Source organism: Sinocyclocheilus grahami, unplaced genomic scaffold (genome assembly GCF_001515645.1).
Source record: "Sinocyclocheilus grahami isolate Dianchi unplaced genomic scaffold, SAMN03320097.WGS_v1.1 scaffold1550.1, whole genome shotgun sequence".
In the NCBI taxonomy this organism is placed as follows: domain Eukaryota; kingdom Metazoa; phylum Chordata; class Actinopteri; order Cypriniformes; family Cyprinidae; genus Sinocyclocheilus; species Sinocyclocheilus grahami.
In genome coordinates, this window is record NW_015506729.1 from 93239 (window position 1) to 113685 (window position 20447).

At 36.7% G+C, this 20447-nt stretch overlaps 2 protein-coding genes and 2 long non-coding RNA genes across 6 annotated transcripts in view; 3 read left to right on the plus strand and 1 right to left on the minus strand.

Annotated features, from left to right (window-relative positions):
• LOC107571110 (superkiller viralicidic activity 2-like 2) overlaps positions 1 to 10774 on the minus strand; it is a 36431-nt gene extending 25657 nt beyond the window's left edge. Inside the window, exons 1-13 of one of the 3 annotated variants that reach the window (XM_016257386.1) lie at positions 10666 to 10774; positions 10283 to 10329; positions 9723 to 9860; positions 8407 to 8473; positions 8268 to 8330; positions 8071 to 8183; positions 7788 to 7962; positions 7613 to 7703; positions 5786 to 5910; positions 5343 to 5441; positions 4875 to 4992; positions 2541 to 2672; positions 602 to 681 (exon numbers count right to left, since the gene is read on the minus strand). In XM_016257386.1, the coding sequence (XP_016112872.1) occupies positions 602 to 681; positions 2541 to 2672; positions 4875 to 4992; positions 5343 to 5441; positions 5786 to 5910; positions 7613 to 7703; positions 7788 to 7962; positions 8071 to 8183; positions 8268 to 8330; positions 8407 to 8473; positions 9723 to 9860; positions 10283 to 10329; positions 10666 to 10716 (1299 nt within the window). In that variant the 5' untranslated portion in view covers positions 10717 to 10774. Of the gene's footprint in view, positions 1 to 601; positions 682 to 2540; positions 2673 to 4874; positions 4993 to 5342; positions 5442 to 5785; positions 5911 to 7612; positions 7704 to 7787; positions 7963 to 8070; positions 8184 to 8267; positions 8331 to 8406; positions 8474 to 9722; positions 9864 to 10282; positions 10330 to 10618 lie in introns of all 3 variants that reach the window. The other 2 variants (XM_016257385.1, XM_016257384.1) reach the window with 2 other exon arrangements.
• A 483-nt stretch (positions 10775 to 11257) lies between these two features.
• LOC107571116 (uncharacterized) lies at positions 11258 to 13194 on the plus strand. Its single transcript, XR_001607139.1, has 3 exons — positions 11258 to 11553; positions 12748 to 12947; positions 13111 to 13194. It is a non-coding gene; the product is annotated as an uncharacterized lncRNA (long non-coding RNA).
• Positions 13195 to 14103: 909 nt separating this feature from the next.
• LOC107571104 (ATP-dependent RNA helicase DHX29-like) overlaps positions 14104 to 20447 on the plus strand; it is a 17291-nt gene continuing 10947 nt past the window's right edge. The window contains 13 exon segments of the mRNA XM_016257378.1: positions 14104 to 14143; positions 14331 to 14404; positions 15027 to 15140; positions 15246 to 15372; positions 15455 to 15597; positions 16273 to 16281; positions 16399 to 16539; positions 16619 to 16648; positions 17155 to 17251; positions 17360 to 17515; positions 18436 to 18607; positions 18658 to 18781; positions 18873 to 19475. Of these exon segments, the coding sequence (XP_016112864.1) occupies positions 14104 to 14143; positions 14331 to 14404; positions 15027 to 15140; positions 15246 to 15372; positions 15455 to 15597; positions 16273 to 16281; positions 16399 to 16539; positions 16619 to 16648; positions 17155 to 17251; positions 17360 to 17515; positions 18436 to 18607; positions 18658 to 18781; positions 18873 to 19475 (1830 nt within the window).
• On the plus strand, positions 16662 to 17140 carry LOC107571113 (uncharacterized). Its single transcript, XR_001607138.1, has 3 exons — positions 16662 to 16774; positions 16880 to 17009; positions 17099 to 17140. It is a non-coding gene; the product is annotated as an uncharacterized lncRNA (long non-coding RNA).

The following is a 20447-nucleotide window of genomic DNA, read 5'->3' on the forward strand; positions in this document are numbered from 1 at the left end:
TGATTCAGACAAGATGACTTTTTCACTGGAGAAAGTATCATTATGAATAGAATGAATGAATGATGCATTTATATAGCGCTTTATTGTGAATTGTTGTACACCCAAAGCGCTTTACAATCATGTGGGGGGGGGGGCTCTCCTCAACCACCACCAGAGAATAGAATAGAGGACTCGTATTTTAGCTGGAAGCAACAGTTTAAAGTTAAAAACATCTTAATGACTGGAGTGGTGTGGATTATTGTGATGTTTTTAATCAACTGTTTGGACTCTCATTCTGACGGCACCCATTCACTGCAGAGCATCCATTGGTGAGCAAGTGATGTAATGCTACATTTCTCCAAATCTGTTCCTATGAAGAAGCAAACTCATCTACATCTTGGATGGCCTGAAGAAGAGTAAAAGAATTCCCTTAAATGTTAATTTGAGCAATCCACAACCAAATTGTATTGAAATACTCACCATGCAATGATATTCAGGCAAACAAGTAAAGTTATCAGAGTATGTCGGTAACTTAAATAAATATTAGTTAACTTATAATATTAACATAGACAGATCACGTAATACAACATTGTACAAAACAGAAGTCTGTGCAAAGAATTACCTGTGGCAGCTTTTTGTCTTCATCAGACAGGCAGTCTGTAGCGTTGTTGAACACTTCTTCCACCAGTTTCTTCTCGTCATCTGGAGTTAGATAGAGAAGTTAGAACATGAATTATTAACATTTTATGCATTAATTATTAATTCACAAATAATACATTTTTGGGAAGTTGTACCAAATGACATTTTTTAAACCTGACCTAACCTTTCCAAGTCACAAAGTAACAAGTTCAAACTGTCTTATAATAATTGCATTCAGTCCCATGTGACATTACTTAAAAACTGATCATTAATAAATCAAACACGACCAGACGTTTAACAAAAGTTGACTTGTATTCTCTAGGCAGTGAAATTCACCATAAAAGTCTTAAGATGTTATGTTGTTTTATGTATACACAACAAATAATTTTTCAAAAGTATTTTTTAACAAATTTCATGAATTATTAACATTTTATGCATTAATTATTAATTCACAAATAATACATTTTTGGGAAGTTGTACCAAATGACATTTTTTAAACCTGACCTAACCTTTCCAAGTCACAAAGTAACAAGTTCAAACTGTCTGATATTTTAAGAGACTAAATGACTTCATGAGGGTTATGAATTATTAACATTTTATGCATTAATTATTAATTCACAAATAATACATTTTTGGGAAGTCGTACCAAATGACATTTTTTAAACCTGACCTAACCTTTCCAAGTCACAAAGTAACAAGTTCAAACTGTCTGATATTTTAAGAGACTAAATGACTTCATGAGGGTCTGCAGGGGTCCTCTTTTCCCTATTGTTTCTGCATATTGGTTGCACCACATGACACCTTGACATTTTTGACTTCATTCTCCTCTCAAGTTTATTTAGCTATTTTTTTATGCATGACCATATGGTTAGGTGCATTTTATTGTTTGCATTTAGCATTGTTTTTTTCTGTTCCATCAACAAAATAGCAGACCAACCAGTTGAGAACCTAGATACAGACTAATCCAAGAGTCTGACTATCCCAATATGGCCACAACATTACTTCAGACCATCTCTGTATAAGCAACTCCTCAAAAGATTAGAAAACCAACTCCACTTGTGCATGCAAAATGTTCTGGAAACCCTCTATAAAATCACACTTGAGCTGGAAAGCTCTTATGATGACATGTGCTCCGATAGAGCCAATGAAAACACTCTCCCCACCTCAAGTAAGACTCGCAAAACAGCAACAGCTGTGTGGATGACTGCTAGTGCGGTCCGAAGTGCTCACCCATACACCATCAAAAGCCAAAGACTTCAACTCCTAAGTGCACGCTATTTCTCAATCAAAACATGTTTAAAAATTCACAATAATGCAACACTACTATGTGCACGACATCAGTCACTTTTGAAACAAAATCCAATTAGGTCTTGCAAATCGAAGCAGTATGGGAAGTGGTGACACTTTTGAAGATTGTTAAAAGTTGTGCATGCTGTCCGTTTCCCACAAGAGAGAACAGAAGTCATGACACATCAATAATGCCACGTTCATGTGTTTGGCTCTGTAACAAATTCTGTTTCAAACAAATGAATACTTGATGAACTCCCGGTAACCGTTTCAGAAATGAAAAATTCTCCAAAAGAAGCCCAAAGCTGAGCTCATTTCTTTCTCAGACGTTTTTTTGGCCATGATTTGCATCTTTTTTTTTTATCTCTTTGTAATTAATAGGATAGATAAATCACCATTGCTCCCATATTTGAGCAATAAGAGTGAGATAAACCTTCTAGTTCTAAAATGAAAAACAAGCAAATATTTCTTCAAGGAAGAAAAATTACATTACTCTTCTTTCCAAGTATTAGTTTAACCTAAGAATCAGTCCTTGCAGGTGTGACTGAAAGATATCCATTTAGAACCTTAACTCAAGTAAGAACAACACTACTAGTCTTGGCAAGAAGAATTATTAATTATTATAACATAAATACCTGTGTTGAAATCCAGTTTGGCCACCTGCAGTGCGTAAGCCTCACATTCTTTCTTACTGAAGCTAAAGATGATCACCGGCTGGAAGTTCCTTTCCATGATCATCTTCACAATCTTAAAGACATTAGATGGACCTAAGAGAAAAAACAAATCAAGGGAAAAACAAACAAACAAACAAAAACAATTATTAAATATAGCAGCCAGCATGTTCCTAACATCTAATACCCCGTTTACACTTAATATTAATAACCATCAGGCAATTCGATCATAAGTGGACAGTGCAAAAAATAAAAGCATTAATGTGTGACACTGAAGACTAAAAGTTTATTAAGAGTTAAATGTAATCTCAAAAGGAATATACATTTTTAATACTGCACATAAATTCTATAAAATCATGTTACATTTAAAATGACTTAAATACTTCTGCTTTTATGTGTGCGCGTTTCTTTAATATCCTGAATCCCAAATTGTCAATATGCCTGACAGCAAAATCCAGAATAGGAAGTTAATTTAATTTATCAAGCTGAACTTCAGCTTGATTGAAATAATGAGAACTATGCTCAGAACATCATATTTGTGGTGAGTTTAGATGACGTTTGGGAGTAATGTTTCAGACTATTTTGTGCTATGTTTATATTAGCCAGGGCTCCAAACAAAAAAATCAAGTAAGGAGCCATTGGCACCTATAAGAAAAATGTGAAATAATTTTTTTTAGGAGCCACAGAAAAAATAAATGTGTTTATTTTTTATATTTCAAACATACTTTCATGTCCCATCTTTTCTTGAATTTATCAGCATTTTAATCAATCTTGTAGATGACCTGGGAATTAAGGTTCACCTAAAGTGGGAACTAAACGTCTTTTCCAACTTGAAATACAGTCACGCATTGTTTATTACACAGACTCTGTACAAATATCATGGGCCATAAGCATCACTTGGCCACTGAGTGTAGTTTGGGCCCCTAATCAATAAATCCTATAAGTGTTGTCATATGTCTTTCACACATTCTGTCTGTTTTTCTTCATTAGTAAAATGCTATTTTGTAGGAGGAGCTGAATCATGAAGACAACAGGTTAAGCAAAAATATTAACATCCAAAAGAGCATATAAATAGCAAAATGCTTTTCTTTATAGTTATTTTTCTAGCTGACTGATGAGCTTATGGACACCGAATGGTTATTCATGAGGTAAATGTATTATTACAGTGCAATGTTTACAAGCTTTACACGTTTTTCGCAGTTTGAAACACTGAATGAGCTTTTACATGAGACATTTCAGTAAGTTGTACTGTAGGCTCTCTTATAAAATAGGCTACGTTTTGATGTTAATTCATGTTCACTATGCGATGCGATTTTTGCGATTAATGGAGGCAAGTGTGCTTCAAATAACATGTAGTCCACGCATTAACAGAACACAGCATAGACTAAGATCTTGATAAGAAGAAGCCATATTAGTAATGATTATAAACGAGAATTGTTAACAATATTGCCAATATCCACACAGCTGACAGCTTTACCTGTTGTAGTTTGTTCAAGTTGTGCACGAAATAGACTCTGCTTTTCTGCACTTTTACTTGCACGTCTTCGTCATTTCAATCTCTCTCGCGCTGCACAACTGAGCTGCGTTTAACAGGTGTGCGTCAGCGCTGCTGAGCGGCAGAGATGAGGACTGTTTGAAACACTTTTTTCCACTAAAACTTTGATGCGCATCGTCTCAGTTTAATATGTGAACATAGCAAATGATGAAATCGCAAAACAATCAGGAAAAAAGGCATTACATGCTAATTTTTAAGTCATAACATGTAAATATATATAGTCATCAGCAAAAACTTCACTCGCAAATTAATATTTTTGACCGTTTTAGTCGCAGTCTGGAGCCGTTAGCACAAGCTGTCAACAACAACAAAATCTCAGCTGACTATTTGTGACCGGCTCACGCAAAATGGACATTAATATTTGGTGCAAACAGTGCGATATTGATTATGCGGATTAGTCATTATGCAAGATTCACAGCAAATCAATGGGAGTCCATCTGTGGTTAACCATTTATCTGAACTAGTGACCGAATTGAGGGTTTGGGGCTTCTCACTGCACAATATTACACAATATAACCTTCAAATGAACATGAATAATATCAGATTACTTACTTAATCTGATTTTATTTCCATGTAAAACAGGATATTAAACAAATTAAAAGAACAAAATGCTGGGTCAAATTGAATTTTAATCCTCAGAAATGGATTGGATCTTGAAAGTGGGTGTCAGCTGCTGGAATGAGCAACTTTTTTTCCTTGGAAAAACACTTATTTTGATTTCATGTTGACTGTTGAATACTAACCTTTGGTTCCACCCTTTCTGCCTTTGGGGTCCCATTTGCCCCCAACATTGCCTCCCGTGTCCCCCACGTCCCTCAGGACCTGCATTGCGGTGTTAAAATTGTCTTCTCTGAACTCTCCCTGACAAGAAAAAACATAAAAATATGATTACATAACTGCAATGTTACTGGGAATATTTTCTGAAACTTGATCAGCTTGTTGCGTGCTTGTGGCTTGGAAGTTATGCAACATACACACATACACACACACAGATATTCCAGGTTTGAGGATCCGTGTTGAATTACATCTAGATGTGCCACTCTTGAAATGACAGTTTCAATACCACACCCACGACAGATAATAAAACACAAAATCCATTCAGAAACACAGAGGACGGCACATACCAGAGATCATTCGAGTGTGCTTAACCTTCATCTCTGATGACAGAATAAAGGTGTTAATGCAGCTATCCAAAGCATTCAGCTACTTACGTTCTCATCCACAACCAGATGGAGTCCATCGCCCCCTGCTGGAAAGATGTAGTGCTGCAGTGGAGTGGGCCGGTAATCTGTGTACACCACGTGGCAGGGCTGCAAGTAAACACAAGGAACTCACAATCTTCCTGCAGGAATTATGAATGCATTATAGCTGTGACATCAGATGTCCCTTTAAACCGAATTGATTTACTTTAGAGAACATTGCTGATTTAAGCAGACCTACTGTGCATAACATTACTATTTATATACTAATATAGGTGTATATATAGTAATTATATATTTGTAATATAAATTAATATTAATACTTAAAATTAAAACTGAAGATATAAAAACTAGTATTTAAACTTATTTCCGTTAGTTTAAAAAACAACATTTGCGGTGCCTGTTGTTAGGTGGTTGCTAAAGTGTTCCGAGTGGTTGCTAAGGTGATGATCCACCTGTTTGTGGAGGTGACAAATCCACTCAGCAAACTGTCGAGCGTTGGGAATGGTGGCTGACAGGAAGACATGATGCACGTTGTCTGGCAGTAGGATGATGGTTTCCTCCCAGACCACTCCACGCTCTGCAGGTCATGTGACCAGAAAGACACAAAGTCAATGACAGCTGAATGAAACCGTTGTAAGCATAGCAACATTTTTCCATCTTCAAAGTTTGGTACCAGCTATTATTGACCAAAGTAATATTACAGCAAACAAACAGAGCCATCGTGTTTTGTTTATGTTTGGAGGGCTGCTTGGCAGAGCGTGCTCTTGAAGGGTTGCCATGTCCACCTATTAGAAGCAACACTTTTTAAGGCTTGTTGTTTAGGCTCGGCTCATAAAGCAATCCAGTTTATGGAGTCAATAGAGTAGAAGTATTTCCAAGATAACGTGTTTGGATTTAATAGTTTATTATGGGCTTGATCTTATTTGCTGTTTTTTAGTTATTTGAGCAAGATCTGGCAACACTAATGAGTCAAAATGTAACTGATTCACTGTGATTTCTTGCACCGCACATACAGAAGACAGACACAACTGCATTTAAATACATCATTAACAACTAGCTGTTCAGTTCTGTACACACGGCGTATCATTTCTGTAAATGCCGTTATCACTATCTGATTTTTTCAGGAGTAATTTCGGTTGTATAATGAGGTTGTCACTGCCATAGAATATTGAAATGTGTGCACTAAAGGTGAACTGACAACCGAATTTAGCTGCAGTGTGTAAACGGCCAATATTTCAGGTAGGGGAGTCATGATATACCGGTATTGACAATAATCGTAATATTCAAAAAATGAAATATCGTTATCGTGTTAATTAGGGGTGTCGTGATATAACATTATTAGCGATAACCATGATATTTCAAAAAGTACACGGCGCTAAACTCTCACATGTAATTTGTTTCATTCATACCCCACACCAGAGGGCACCATTGCACAGGAAGTTCATAGGAATAATCTAAAACAAATGACTTTCCAGGAAATCCCTTATATGGACAAAGGCATCCAGCTATCTCTGTAGCGGAATAAAATGCAGAAAGAAATATTTGACTGATGAAACGTGAAGAGAATTACTACACGACTGCAACAGTATATGGTTTATCTGTGTTCAAGTCATCTCTGGCATTTTTCATAAGGATGTTTATTTATAATGCAATGCTAATCGACATAGCCTTTAGCACTGTGTAAAATACTGTATAGAGGCCTCATCAGTTCACAGAAAGAAGTTATTTCAAAACTCGATTGACACTATAATTCGAGTTTGGGGTGAAAATACATGGTTATTTTCATAGACTGTTATGTTTTGACGCTGTACTGATGAGAGAAACGAACCTTTTCGAAGCTTTAAATCAATTGAACCATTTGCTTCACAAAATGATTCACTGTTTCGAATCACTCAAAACGCCACACGCTGGTGATGCCTGCTGGTCATAACGTTGTAAATGCAACAAAAAACCCAAAAAGACCCAATGCAAATGTTTCATTGAAAGTATAATATATTAAATGCAATTAACAAATCATCAAATACTATTAAATATGAAGTGTCTTTATAACCTGTTCTTTTATTAATTTGCTTTATCAAGGGCTCGTCGAAACATCTTTAACAGCTACTCCCATATATAGACTTCTATAGAACAATTACTACCCTAAGACTAATATAGATATAGTGATATATCGTTATCGTGATCCCCCCCCCACGATAATCATGTAGTGAAATATCTGATATCGTGACAGCCCTAATTTCAGGTGATCATCTGCCAATTAAACATTAAGTACAACCCACCTGAGTCTCTCATGTAATGGATCTCATCAAAGATGACCCATGCCACCTCCCTCATAACCTCTGACCCTCTGTACAGCATGCTCCTCAAAATCTGAAAGAAAACACCCCAACAAAACAATAAATAAATAAAGAGCCAGTCGTTGGTGTTCCAGTGGATAACGGGCTGCTGTCTCACCTCGGTGGTCATAACCAGGCAAGAAGCCGTGGGGTTAATGGTGACGTCACCGGTCATCAGACCCACATCCTGGAACTCTTCGTACATCTCTCTGTACTTCTGATTGCTCAGAGCTTTGATGGGGCTGGTGAAGATCACTCGCTGCTTTTCTCGGAGAGCCAGAGCAATGGCATACCTGCGTGCAGAAGGGAAAAAAAGAGTCTCAAATCTCAGCACAGACTCACTTTGATCAGAAGAATCAACCATATGTATACTGTAGGTTTTCAATTTAATGGACACTCACTCCGCACACACTGTCTTCCCTGCCGATGTGTGGGCTGACACAAGCACAGACTGGTTGTTATCGATGCACAGGATGGCCTCACGCTGGAAAGGGTCAAGTATGAAGGGGTACTCCTGCATGAGCAAAGCAAAACCTGTTTAAACAAAGGTAAAGCATCGATGTTGTCTGAGGATGTTCAGTGAGGTTTATTAGATTACCTTAGCTGCTTTTCCAACGCGTGGTTTCAGTGGAGTGTATTCCTCGTCTGCAGGAAGAACCACCTGAGAAAGGAAGATCGGGTCACAACATGGACATTAAACAGAGATGTATTTTTCTCCACTGTGTTTGTGTTTTTACCTCATGAGTGCAGCCCTCCACTGTCTCCACCTGCTCCGCCTTGACTTTAGGCATGAGCTCTGACAGACTGAAGGACGACACAGATGCAAATGATATGAATTACTACAGGTCAACCAAGAGTGGATTGTGTCCATAGAGATAGCTAAGGTCGGAAAACCGAAAACTCAACTGACAGTTTAATGAATAACATGAAAAAATGGCCCACTCAATCTTTATTACAAAATTAATAATAATAATAATAATAATGACAAAGAAAATGTTTTATTAATTGTCAAATATATTAAAATAAATAAAAATTACTGTTTCATGAGCTACTGACACAGATCATTTATTATATTTTTATGTTTCACGTGCTAATGTTATTTTTTGGCTTCTTAAAGTAAAATAATAATAAGAAACTAAAAATAGCATGTTTAAATGTAAAACCCTCCTGCACCTACAAATTAACCTAAAACATTTTACACTACACAATAATAATTTGCAGAAGTTACAATAATGATGATATAAATGTTTTGTAAATATTAAATAAAACGTATTAAAATAAATAAAAATGGCTTTACTTCAACTACTGACAAAGACCTTTTTTAATTATATTTTACCATTTTTTTCCCTGAAAAACTGAAACAGGCTGTTTTTGTGGATTGTAAAACCTTCCTGCCAAATGAATATATACACACATATAATAAAAAATGACAAATATATAAAAATATACAATAAATATGATTACAATATTTTGTAATTACCAAATAAAATACATTAAATAAAAATGTCTGTCAGCTACTGACAATTTTATTAAATATTGTTTTTATTTTATTAAAATTGTATATTTTACCATGCTATTTTTTCTTTTAGCTTCTAAAAGTTCAGTAAAAAAACACAAACACTATAAAACAGGCTTCTCCCATTTCAATCATAAAACCCTCCAGTGCAAAATGAATATATACACACATACTGTATATATCCATTGATTTACGCCAATAACCGGCAGTTCCAAAAAGCAACTATTGGTGCCGATTAGTCTGTAAAACCAATGTCAATCCACCTGTACAAGCACACTAAGAAGCATTTCAGACATTCATCAGAAGCAGTATGTAAACCAGGGCTGTCCAAACTCGGTCCTGGAGGGCCGGTGTCCTGCAGAGTTTAGCTCCAGCTTGCCTCAACACACCTGACTGGAGGTTTCTAGTATGCCTAGTAAGAGCTTGATTAGCTGCTTCAGGTGTCTGATTAGGGTTGGAGCTAAACTCTGCAGGACACCGGCCCTCCAGGACCGAGTTTGGGCACCCCTGATGTAAGCATAAGTACACAACTCTTACTTGATCTCCTCAGCTGACACAGTTTCCAGCTTCGGTCTCTTCCCAAGCACCACCTCATCTGGACCATCAGTGTCAGCATCTCTTTTGCGCACAGCAGCTGAATCTCCCTGCTGTTCCCCCGCGTTATCAGGACTCTTACTGCTGGAGGGAAAGACAACAACGAGTCACTCGACATCTGGACATCCCCAAACCGACATCCGGCGCTCTCCAGGGCAGTGCTAAGCGTTGTCTAGTGTAGTCAGACAGACAGAAGAATAAAGGCCGTGTGTGTGTTTACATTTGAGGGTTTTTTAACATATAAGTCTATGGGATTTTTAGTGAGGCAAGCTCGTTTATTACAACCTGCACACAAAATAATAATAATATATATATATATATATACATATAAAAATAAAACAACCGAAGAGAGGTGCTGAAAGCTGGAGCAGATCTGTGAAGCGTTATTCCTGAGTTTCTGTGAGCGCGCGTCACATGTGTTCAGTGCGGCCAGACAAATAAGTTACTGCAATATCTGCAGTTCAGTTGTGCGAAACTATCAAATACCCCGTTCGTTCACCTACCCTGCCTGAGCGGCCGACTTCGGAGTGTCTTTTTTGCTAGAACCGGCCTGTTCTTGTGTTTACATTTGAGGGTTTTTTAACATATAAGTCTATGGGATTTTTAGTGAGGCAAGCTCGTTTATTACAACCTGCACACAAAATAATAATAATATATATATATATATATATACATATAAAAATAAAACAACCGAAGAGAGGTGCTGAAAGCTGGAGCAGATCTGTGAAGCGTTCTGTGAGCGCGCGTCACATGTGTTCAGTGCGGCCAGACAAATAAGTTACTGCAATATCTGCAGTTCAGTTGTGCGAAACTATCAAATACCCCGTTCGTTCACCTACCCTGCCTGAGCGGCCGACTTCGGAGTGTCTTTTTTGCTAGAACCGGCCTGTTCTTCATCAAACACGCTGAACAAATCGTCTCCAAAAGCGTCCGCCATGACTTCAAACACACAAACCCCACAGCGCGGCGGAAATGACGTGTAAACTGAGCGACGGTAAAAGACAGACAGCCAAAAGACTCTTCTCTGAAATAATCAACATTTTAAAAATCCATCATTTATTTAAGAAAAATTTGAGTTTGGAATTGAATTAGTTTTATTGAAACACTTTTCAAGCGACAGGTTTTAATAAATAAAACCACACAATCTTTTTCTTAGTACTGTTTTTTTTTTTTTGAGTAAATAAACTTTATCATTGTTATTTATTAAATGTTTGTACATTTACTTTGTATGTAAAACTAATAGATGGGTTCAGTCATTCTTAATAATTCAACAATTATTTTGTCTAAAGTGATTAAAGAAATCGTCCTAACGATATATTGTTATTGCCTAAATAAATTCTAATCGATTTAAAAGTCATTATATTTTCACTAGAACACTTCGCTCATGCATAAAGTAAAAATCCGAAGTTTTCAGAAGTACCCGCTGAACTTTTATTTTGAAAGCGGCTCCGCTAGTTTGTGTTTCCGTCTTCACAGCCGCTGATAGAGTCGGCTTAGCTGAGTCTTCTTCATTTTCCAGCTTCAAACATTTACATTATACGTGTTTTTGTTTATAGTAGTGTGGATTATTTTGTGTATTGATCAGTAACAAACACTTGAACTGGCTGTTTTCGCAATGGGTGGGAAGAAGAAGAAGTCTGCAGCGTCCGAACGCACCGGTGGGCGGGGTTAGAGCGTTCCGCGGTGGGCGTGGCCTGTTGAACTACAAACAAGCGAATGGAGAGGATCGTGTTGTGTGTTCTTCAGCTCTTGTGTGAGGAATTCTTTTGAAAAGGTAATAAAGCCGAATGTTCATACGCCCCGTTTAGATGTACAGCTGTTTATGTTATTCACATAATAGGCTAAAATGCTCATTGTTTCGCATGTGCTTTTATCAGAACGCGTTATCATGGCCATATGACAATGTTTTACTGTGTAGCTTACGTGGATGATACTAAACACCAAACACAGGAAGAGTTAACTTTTCCAATTTTATTCATGCATAAATACATGCAGCAATGCATTACACTTTGTTGCCGTTGTCAGAATGCATATTTTCTCTGGCTGCACAGACACAAGATATTACAAAATAAATTAAAGAAACATAAATGACACAAATTAAAACTCAGCTGTATCTAACTTTTGTTTAAATACAGATTTTGCAAGAAACTACTGGCACATGTCCTCAATTCATGTTTTTGTATGTTTACACTAATTTGCATACATGTACACATGTATGTTTAAAGCAAGTTGGAAAATACAAAAATGTGATAGGTGGTTATAGCAATGATTAGAACAACAACAGTCCAAACCGAAAAAAACAAACAAACTTTATAATACTGTGTTTGGCAAGCTGTTCCTTGCCCATCGTCCTTGCACACTGAGGGTAACATATAATTAAACATTAAAAGAAGTAATGAACATTTTTATTAACTAGCTACATGAATCCAATTTGTTAAGCAACATACATGAGCTGTGGTGTTGAGTTAAATAATTATATTAAATAGTATAAATAACAGCCTCTGATGAATAGGCCATGCCCATCAACCAAACATTTTGTTAGCTGGATTTCAAAAATGGATAGGAAAACCTTCCTCTTGTTGTGCTCTTTAAAAAAGTCTGGGACAATCATTGTTGATTTAACAAAAAGCCAAAAATATGTGCTTTTGGGAAAGGCATATTTGATTTTATGTAGATCTTGGTTGGATGAGTCTTCTGGGGTGTAAAGATAATGGATTGTACAGTAATGTACTGCCTTTAGATGAAGTTTTGTATTATATAAGAAGACGGGAAGAGGGTGGGTTAGCCAAGGTGTTATGCTGCAGAGAGGAGGCAAAACAGGTTTTCAAAGAATTCCACACCAGTCCAATCGGTACCCATGCACGGTGGTATCGTCAAAACAATATATATATATATATACACATACAACTGACACATCATTTGTTTCATCAATATTAAGTGCATTATGTTGATGCTTTTATTTCCATAGATGACCTTTCAGACTTGGCATGTGGGGACAAATATCCATCCACACAAGATACACAGGACTCTTGGGTCTGCTATTACTGCTGTAATGGGTGGTTTCACTGGGAATGTGTTAACCAACCCAATATAAAAGTTGTTTTGTTTGTCCTGGATGCCAATGCCCTGTTTAATTTTGTAATAGGATTTCTATGCACCATTTGATTAGTAAGTCATCACTTAAATCTATAAAAACATCTCTTTAAGCCAGACTTTACAAAATCCATCCTGTATCTACTATTTAATAGTACAAGATCAAATGCAAAAAACACAAAATGTTATTTGCATTTGCAGCTAATTATTCTCTGTCTGCCCTTCCACCTTACCTCAGGATGCCCATATAATCCCCAGCTCAATGACAATGAAGATATGACGCCCATCCTGAAGATGTGACTAACAGATGCATAGGTTCTGTCAGGACCACTATCGTCAAAATGATAGATACTTAGCATAAAGTTTGGTTTGGCGGTATGGTTCTGTTCTGGGCAAAAACCTCCCTGCCCATCCATGCAGCCTGTCATGAATGAGCAGGGAGAGCAGCAATAATAACCCCCCGTATTCCTATAGGTAGATGTGATCAGCTGAGAATCAGCTGATGCAAGCTTGACTCACGTGACCTGCCAGAACTAACGCTAAAGCTTAATTTTTGGTTGTGCTGTTCTGGACTCCATATATTTAATTATTTCCTGGTTTTGCGTTGTTCTTCATGTAAAGCTGCTTTAACACAATGCAACATTGTAAAGTGCTATATAATTACATTTGAATAGAATTCATTTATTGTAATGTCTATGCACTCTGATAACGGCTACAATGTGTAGTGCATTGCTGCATGTATTTATGCATGAATAAAATTGGAAAAGTTAACTCTTCCTGTGTGTGTGTTTAGTATACATACAAAATGACCCCCCCCTTTTGGTCTCTCTTCTCTTAAATCGCATTTTAGCTCTCAGAAAACCCATAAACAACATGTCTCAGCTGCTAATTATTTATTTTTTGAATTGTTACAAGGCTCGACAAAAAAACAGGAAAAAGGCAACAAAACAGCACCAGCTAACATTAAAAGATCTTTATTTGAACATGCATCTAACGACATTTGAGTTTAATTGCAGTCACTGAAAGTTGTGAAAGTTATGATGCAGCAAAATACACAGCAACTAGGGACACAGTTTACAGCTTGAAAATAAACGACAAAAAAAACGAGGACCGACAGAAATGTGTTCGAGTCGTGCTGTGTTTGGTGTTTAGTATCATCCACGTAAGCTACACAGCAAAACATTGTCATATGGCCATGATAAAGCGTTCTGATAAAAGCACATGCGAAACAATGAGCATTTTAGCCTATTATGTGAATAACATAAACAGCTGTACATCTAAACGGGGCATATGATCATTCGTTGTGTTATTTGTACAATGTTTCTGCTTATTTGAATTCAGATGCACGGTGTAATGTAAAAATCAATGAGGTATTATACAGTAAGTGTTGCATATGTTTCACGTCTTGACAGTTTGTCTGCAAATGTCTTTAATATTTATTGTTTTTTTTTCTTTTAGCTCCCAAAACATATGGTCTTAACACTAATGCACTGACTGACACTAGCAGTGTGTCTGATAAATCAGTACTGAAGGTAAGTCTCACATTAAAGAGATCACATATGATTTTCCTTCAATCAGTGAGCTATGAAAACATACTCTATCTTCCAGTCTACGAATAACATTTGTTAAAATGGACCTACTTAAACAACTTTTAATTTATGTGGTTATGCAATTTTCTGACAAATGAATGGATTTGAGCACATAAATGCTCTAATGTACACTACCGTTGAGAGAAACTTTGGATCAGTAAGAATTTCTTTTTAATAAATTAATGCTATTATTTAGCAAGGACTCATTCAATTGATCAAATGTGACAATAAAGACATTTATAATATTACAAAAGATTTGTTCATCAAAAACATCCTCAAAAATGGAAATATTCTGTTTTTAACACTGATAATAATAAGAAATGTTTATTGAGAAGTGAATCAGAAAACCATAAATATTTGAAAAGTTGTATTTCACAGTATTTCTGTTTTTACTGCATTTTTGATCAAATAAATGCAGCCTTGGTTGAGTAGACTTTTTTTCAAAACATTAAAAATCCATACTGACCCCAAATTTTAAACATTTGTGTGAATATAAACGTCTTTTATTGACAATATCTGTCCATGCCTTGCCTTACTATACTAATAGTTTTTTACATGTTTGAAGGTTGTTATCCGACCAGAACTGGAGAAGAAGGTGATCAAGTTGATTAATGATTACAGACAAGAACATGCTGATAAAAGACCGATATCTGGCAGACTCACCTTCAAAAAGTTGCTGGTAAGTCTTTTCCGTTTCATCTGTAATTGCAAAAAATAAATAATATACTTTGTTATTTATAATCTAAGATGATCTAAAGGACATCTATCATATATTGTTTGGCAGGATTTGTATACAGCCCTGCAGATGTTCCAGTTTAAGATCGAGCACATCGAGGAGGCCATGAAGAGCAGTATGCTGTATGGAGGCGATCTGCACTCAGCGCTCGACTGGCTCTGTCTGAATCTCAAAGGTTCAGATTGTAGTCAGAAAACGTAAGTTCTGCTCCTCAAGCATAAACCCTGGTTTTGTTTTTCGCTTTTCCATAATTAAAGATGAGCTACCGGAGGGATTCAGCCAAAAGATGCAGGAGGAGAAACAGAAGACTCGCCCCATGTTTCAGGCTCCTAAAGAGGACGAGAAACAAACGGTGGCCAAAAAAGAAGCATCTAAAGAGGACGAGAAACCAAAGGCAAAGGTGTGTTAAAGTGTCATGAGAATCTCATTTTCCTTAAAGGAATAGTTCACCCCAAAATGAAAATTTGCTGACAGTTTACTCACTCTCAGGCTATCCAAGATGTAGATGAGTCTGTTTCTTCAGCAGATTTGGAGACATGTAGCATTGCATCACTTGCTAACCAGTGGATCCTCTGCAGTGAATGGGTGCCGTCTGCATTTGTAAGAAACTTCAAACTGTCTCTTCTGGCCAAAATATGCATCCATAATCCATTCTAACACATTCTTCACCTCACCTCCAGTGGAAAAGTCCATCCCCTGTTGTCCTCCCACATCGAAATCCACACACATATTTCTTTAGATCTGTTTTGGACTGTTTTCACTTGTAAACGGTGCTTGATCTGTGCATATTTCTCTCTTGATTCAGACAAGAGAAAGCAATATTATGGATTATGGAAAATATATGGATTCATATTTTAGGAGGAAACAATGGTTTGAATGTTTTTTTCTTACAAACACACAGCTCTTCATTTCACAAGATGTTGATGGACTGGAGTGATGTGGATTACTTGTAAATTATTGTGATCTTTTTATCAGCTGTTTGGACTCTCATTCTGACGGCACCCGTTCACTGCAGAGGATCCATTGCTGAGCAAGTGATGTAATGCTACATTTCTCCAAATCTGTTCCCATGAAGAAACAAACTGTTCTACTTATATGGCCTAGCAGTGGGTAGATTTCCAGCACATTTTCATTTTGGGTGAACTACTCACTCAATCTTTTGAGATTTAAAAAAGCTCAAAAACATTTTATTTAATGACAGACTTCTGTAAAAGACAACGGTGGCAGTATGAAGGAGTGGATACTGCGCTACTCTGAACAGTCTGAGGATCAGAGCAGTGAAGAATATGAAAACAAGGACGCAAGTGTGTTTAACCTAGAGCTGGAGGAGAAGTTTGATCCTGTGAGTTTTACTCAATCTGGTTTCTGCGTGTCACTATTACATCAGCAGCTTCCCGTAAGTTCTCATGCTCTTCCTGCAGAATGACAGATACCTGCCGCTGGCCGCTCAGGCATGTTTGAAGGTTGTTATCCGACCAGAACTGGAGAAGAAGGTGATCAAGTTGATTAATGATTACAGACAAGAACATGCTGATAAAAGACCGATATCTGGCAGACTCACCTTCAAAAATTTGCTGGTAAGTCTTTTCCGTTTCATCTGTAATTGCAAAAAATAAATAATATACTTTGTTATTTATAATCTAAGATGATCTAAAGGACATCTATCATATATTGTTTGGCAGGATTTGTATACAGCCCTGCAGATGTTCCAGTTTAAGATCGAACACATCGAGGAGGCCATGAAGAGCAGTATGCTGTATGGAGGCGATCTGCACTCAGCGCTCGACTGGCTCTGTCTGAATCTCAGAGATGGTAAAAGGTTCAGATTGTAGTCAGAAAACGTAAGTTCTGCTCCTCAAGCATAAACCCTGGTTTTGTTTTTCGCTTTTCCATAATTAAAGATGAGCTACCGGAGGGATTCAGCCAAAAGATGCAGGAGGAGACGCTGGCCGCTCAGCTGTATGATGCGAAGGAGATGGCCGCAGAATTTAAAGCCAAGAAAGACAAAGCAGGGCAGAGGACTGCACAAGATCGGATCAGAGTCATCCAGCAAGGTCTCAGTGCCTGCAGTGTTTTCTACCTTTCAGGGTATTTGTTCATTGTAGGACTTGAGAAAATATTATCATGAGGTTGTTTCTCAACAGTGTTTGTTTACATTACAGAAATGAAGTCTTTGGAGAGTCATCCAATGTTTAACTCGGCTATCAAAGTTAAAGACACTCCCAAAGAGGAAAAGAAGCCAGTTACACTCACTGATGGCAAGGAGGAACTCAACTTCAGCCTCTTTGAGCAAGCAGACACACCTCCAGCAGAAACAAGTAAGATAATTTTTATATAATCATTACAGTGTATCATTTACAAAAAATTAAAATTATTTTTTTTATAATGTTTATTTTCATTTTGTGATATTTATGATATATGTATGTGTTGCTTTGTTTTTATGTTGTTATTTTATACTTTGTTATGCCGTTTTATTTATTTATTTATTTTATTGTTTGTGACAATATAATAACATAATAATATATTGTTATTTTGCATGATTTTTAATTTATTTTTAATTTTATTGTATTTGTTATGTAATATGTATTGTTTTAATGTTTGTCATTTTTCTATTTTATTTAAGTTTTATGCTGATATTTTCAGTTTACTTTGTGTTATTTTATTTTGTCATTGTTTCATGTTTCATGTTTTTTTTATGTGTTTTATAAAAAAAATTATAAAACAACTAAAACATTTTTATAACATTTGTTTTATTGTTTTTTTATTATATTTTTACATGATTCTATTTTGTTATTTTACATTATTGTTTGTGTAGGGTTTTATTTATATTTTATTTTGTTACTTTTTATTGTTTTTTTTTTTTTTTGTATTGTCTTTTTGTTTTTGTTGTTGTTTTATTTTGTGCTGTTGTACTATTTTATGTTTTGTTATATTGTGATTTTTTTACACCATTTTAATGTACATTTGTTATGTTATTTTCATATTTTACTTCTTTGTTTAGTTTATTTTGGTTATTTTATTTGATCCTATATGCTATGATTTTTTATGTTTTTTATTTATTTTATTTTATGATATATTTTTTTAGTTTTATATCATTAAATGTAATCATTGTTTTGTTTTGTGCTCTGCTGTGCTGTGATTGTGTCTATGTAGTGCGTTGCCAGAGGGTTTTTCTTTTTCTAATGTCTTGAGTTATTTTTAACCGTGTCAGTCTGATTTGTCATTGTTGATGCTCTAGCTGAGAAAAAGAAGAAAGAGCCCAAAGATATTCGTAACTTTGACTACACGTTAAGGAGCTGGACTGGCAAGTCGCCAAAACAGTTTCTGATTGATTGGTGCAGGAAGAACCTCCCGAAGAGCCCTCCACCATCCTTTGAGAAAGTTGCAGTCGAAAGATATTGGAAATGCAGGTATGTTGCATTAAAATTGCATCTTGATTCTGATTGTATAGTGAATGCAGATTTGTTCGCATTCAGAGGCCTAATGATGTTTTGGAGGTTTGTCCCACTATCCTGACTGAGGACGGCATGCAGGCCCAGCACTTAGGAGCCACGCTGGCCCTTTATAACCTAGTCCAAGCACAGGTGAGTTTTAAAGCACTACATTCACATATTAGACAAATAGTTGCTTGCTTTATGTATTTCATTCATTTTATCCGTCTTTGATCTCCATTAGTCGGTGCATCAGCTTCTGCCACCCACCTAACGTGAGGTGTGGCTTGAGTGGCGAGACGGCGAACAAAAAGAAGAGGAGCAAACCCGCTCCGCCATCAACAAACCACGTGACCAGTTCATTGCACATCTTCTGACCCGCCTCAAACAGCACCATACCCTCCAACCGCAGGCCGTGCAGCAGGAACGTCTTCAGGATGCTGAACTTGAAGACTCCTGGGAGAACCTGGACATCCAGGAGGACCATGAGTCCCAGTGCGGAGGAAGCTTTGTGATGGAGGAGATGTCCCGGAGACTGTACCTCAAACTGCGGAGCTCAGCTCTGGCTCGCAGGCTGCTGGTCGAGAGGGAGCAGCTGCCTGTTTTCCAGCACCGACAGCAGGTGCTCGAGGCTCTGCGGTGCCACCGTGTGCTGGTGATCGCTGGGGAGACGGGAAGCGGGAAGAGCACACAGATTCCTCAGTTCATCCTGGAGGAGCTCCTGGCTAATGGGGAGGCCGCGCAGCCTTGCAATGTGGTGGTGACACAACCCAGAAGGATTTCAGCCACGAGTCTGGCCAGCAGGGTGTCGCAGGAGCTGGGGAGCGAGGACGGACCGGGAAACAAGGTTAGATCTCAGGAAGTTAACTTTTGAAACGGTTTATGTGGAAAAACGTAAACCTTGTTTTTAATGGTGTTCATCCTAATATGTGAGGTGGTATGCGATAGTAGTCAAACTCCTGGGCTGATAACCACAAAAGAGACACACGAGGCTTACGCTAACACCCTTTGGCATGGTTTCACAGACAGGGCTTAGACTAAGCCAGGATTAGGCCATAGTTCAATTAGGACATTTAAGTAATTTTTCATAAATGTGCCTTAGAAAACACATTACTGGTGTGCATCTTGAGACAAAACAAAGGCACTGAAATATTTTAAGATCAGTCAGTGCAATTTTCTTTCAGTTGACACAGCTCAGAATTACATTTTAGTCTGGGACTAGGCTTAAGCCTTGTCTGTGAAACCGGGGGGTTTAAGGCTCAAAAATATGTATTTTTGTTTTGTCTCTCAGGTGAAAAGGAAAAAATCTATGTATTATTTTAACGTATTTTTTGGAATAAATGTTTGGAATAAATGTAAAGTTAAGTATTAATAATATATGTATTAATGCAAATAAATAATTAATAAGTAATCATTTTATGAAATGGGTCAGTGATTACGCTCATTATTTTTGTCTGGATCTATTCATTTATTCAAAAATAGATTTAGAAATGCAGTTACATGCATATAATGACTTGAATAAACCTCTTGATGTGCATGTTTATAATTAATTATAATTATTTTTGCAGTTTTTTAGGGTGTGGGGAGATTACAAATGTCAGTGTGATACAGCTGTCCTTATAATAAAGAAATAAAACTCATTAAAAGGGTGAAATTCTTGAAAAGCAAATCTTCTTATGCATTTTGGCATAATCCATTATTATTGTTGTTGTTATTTATATAAAATATTTGAACAAAACTGCTTAATTTTTATCAAATTAAACCCTTATTAAGCATTTGGACATTATTATTATTTATATTTTAGATAAAAATTTTTAAA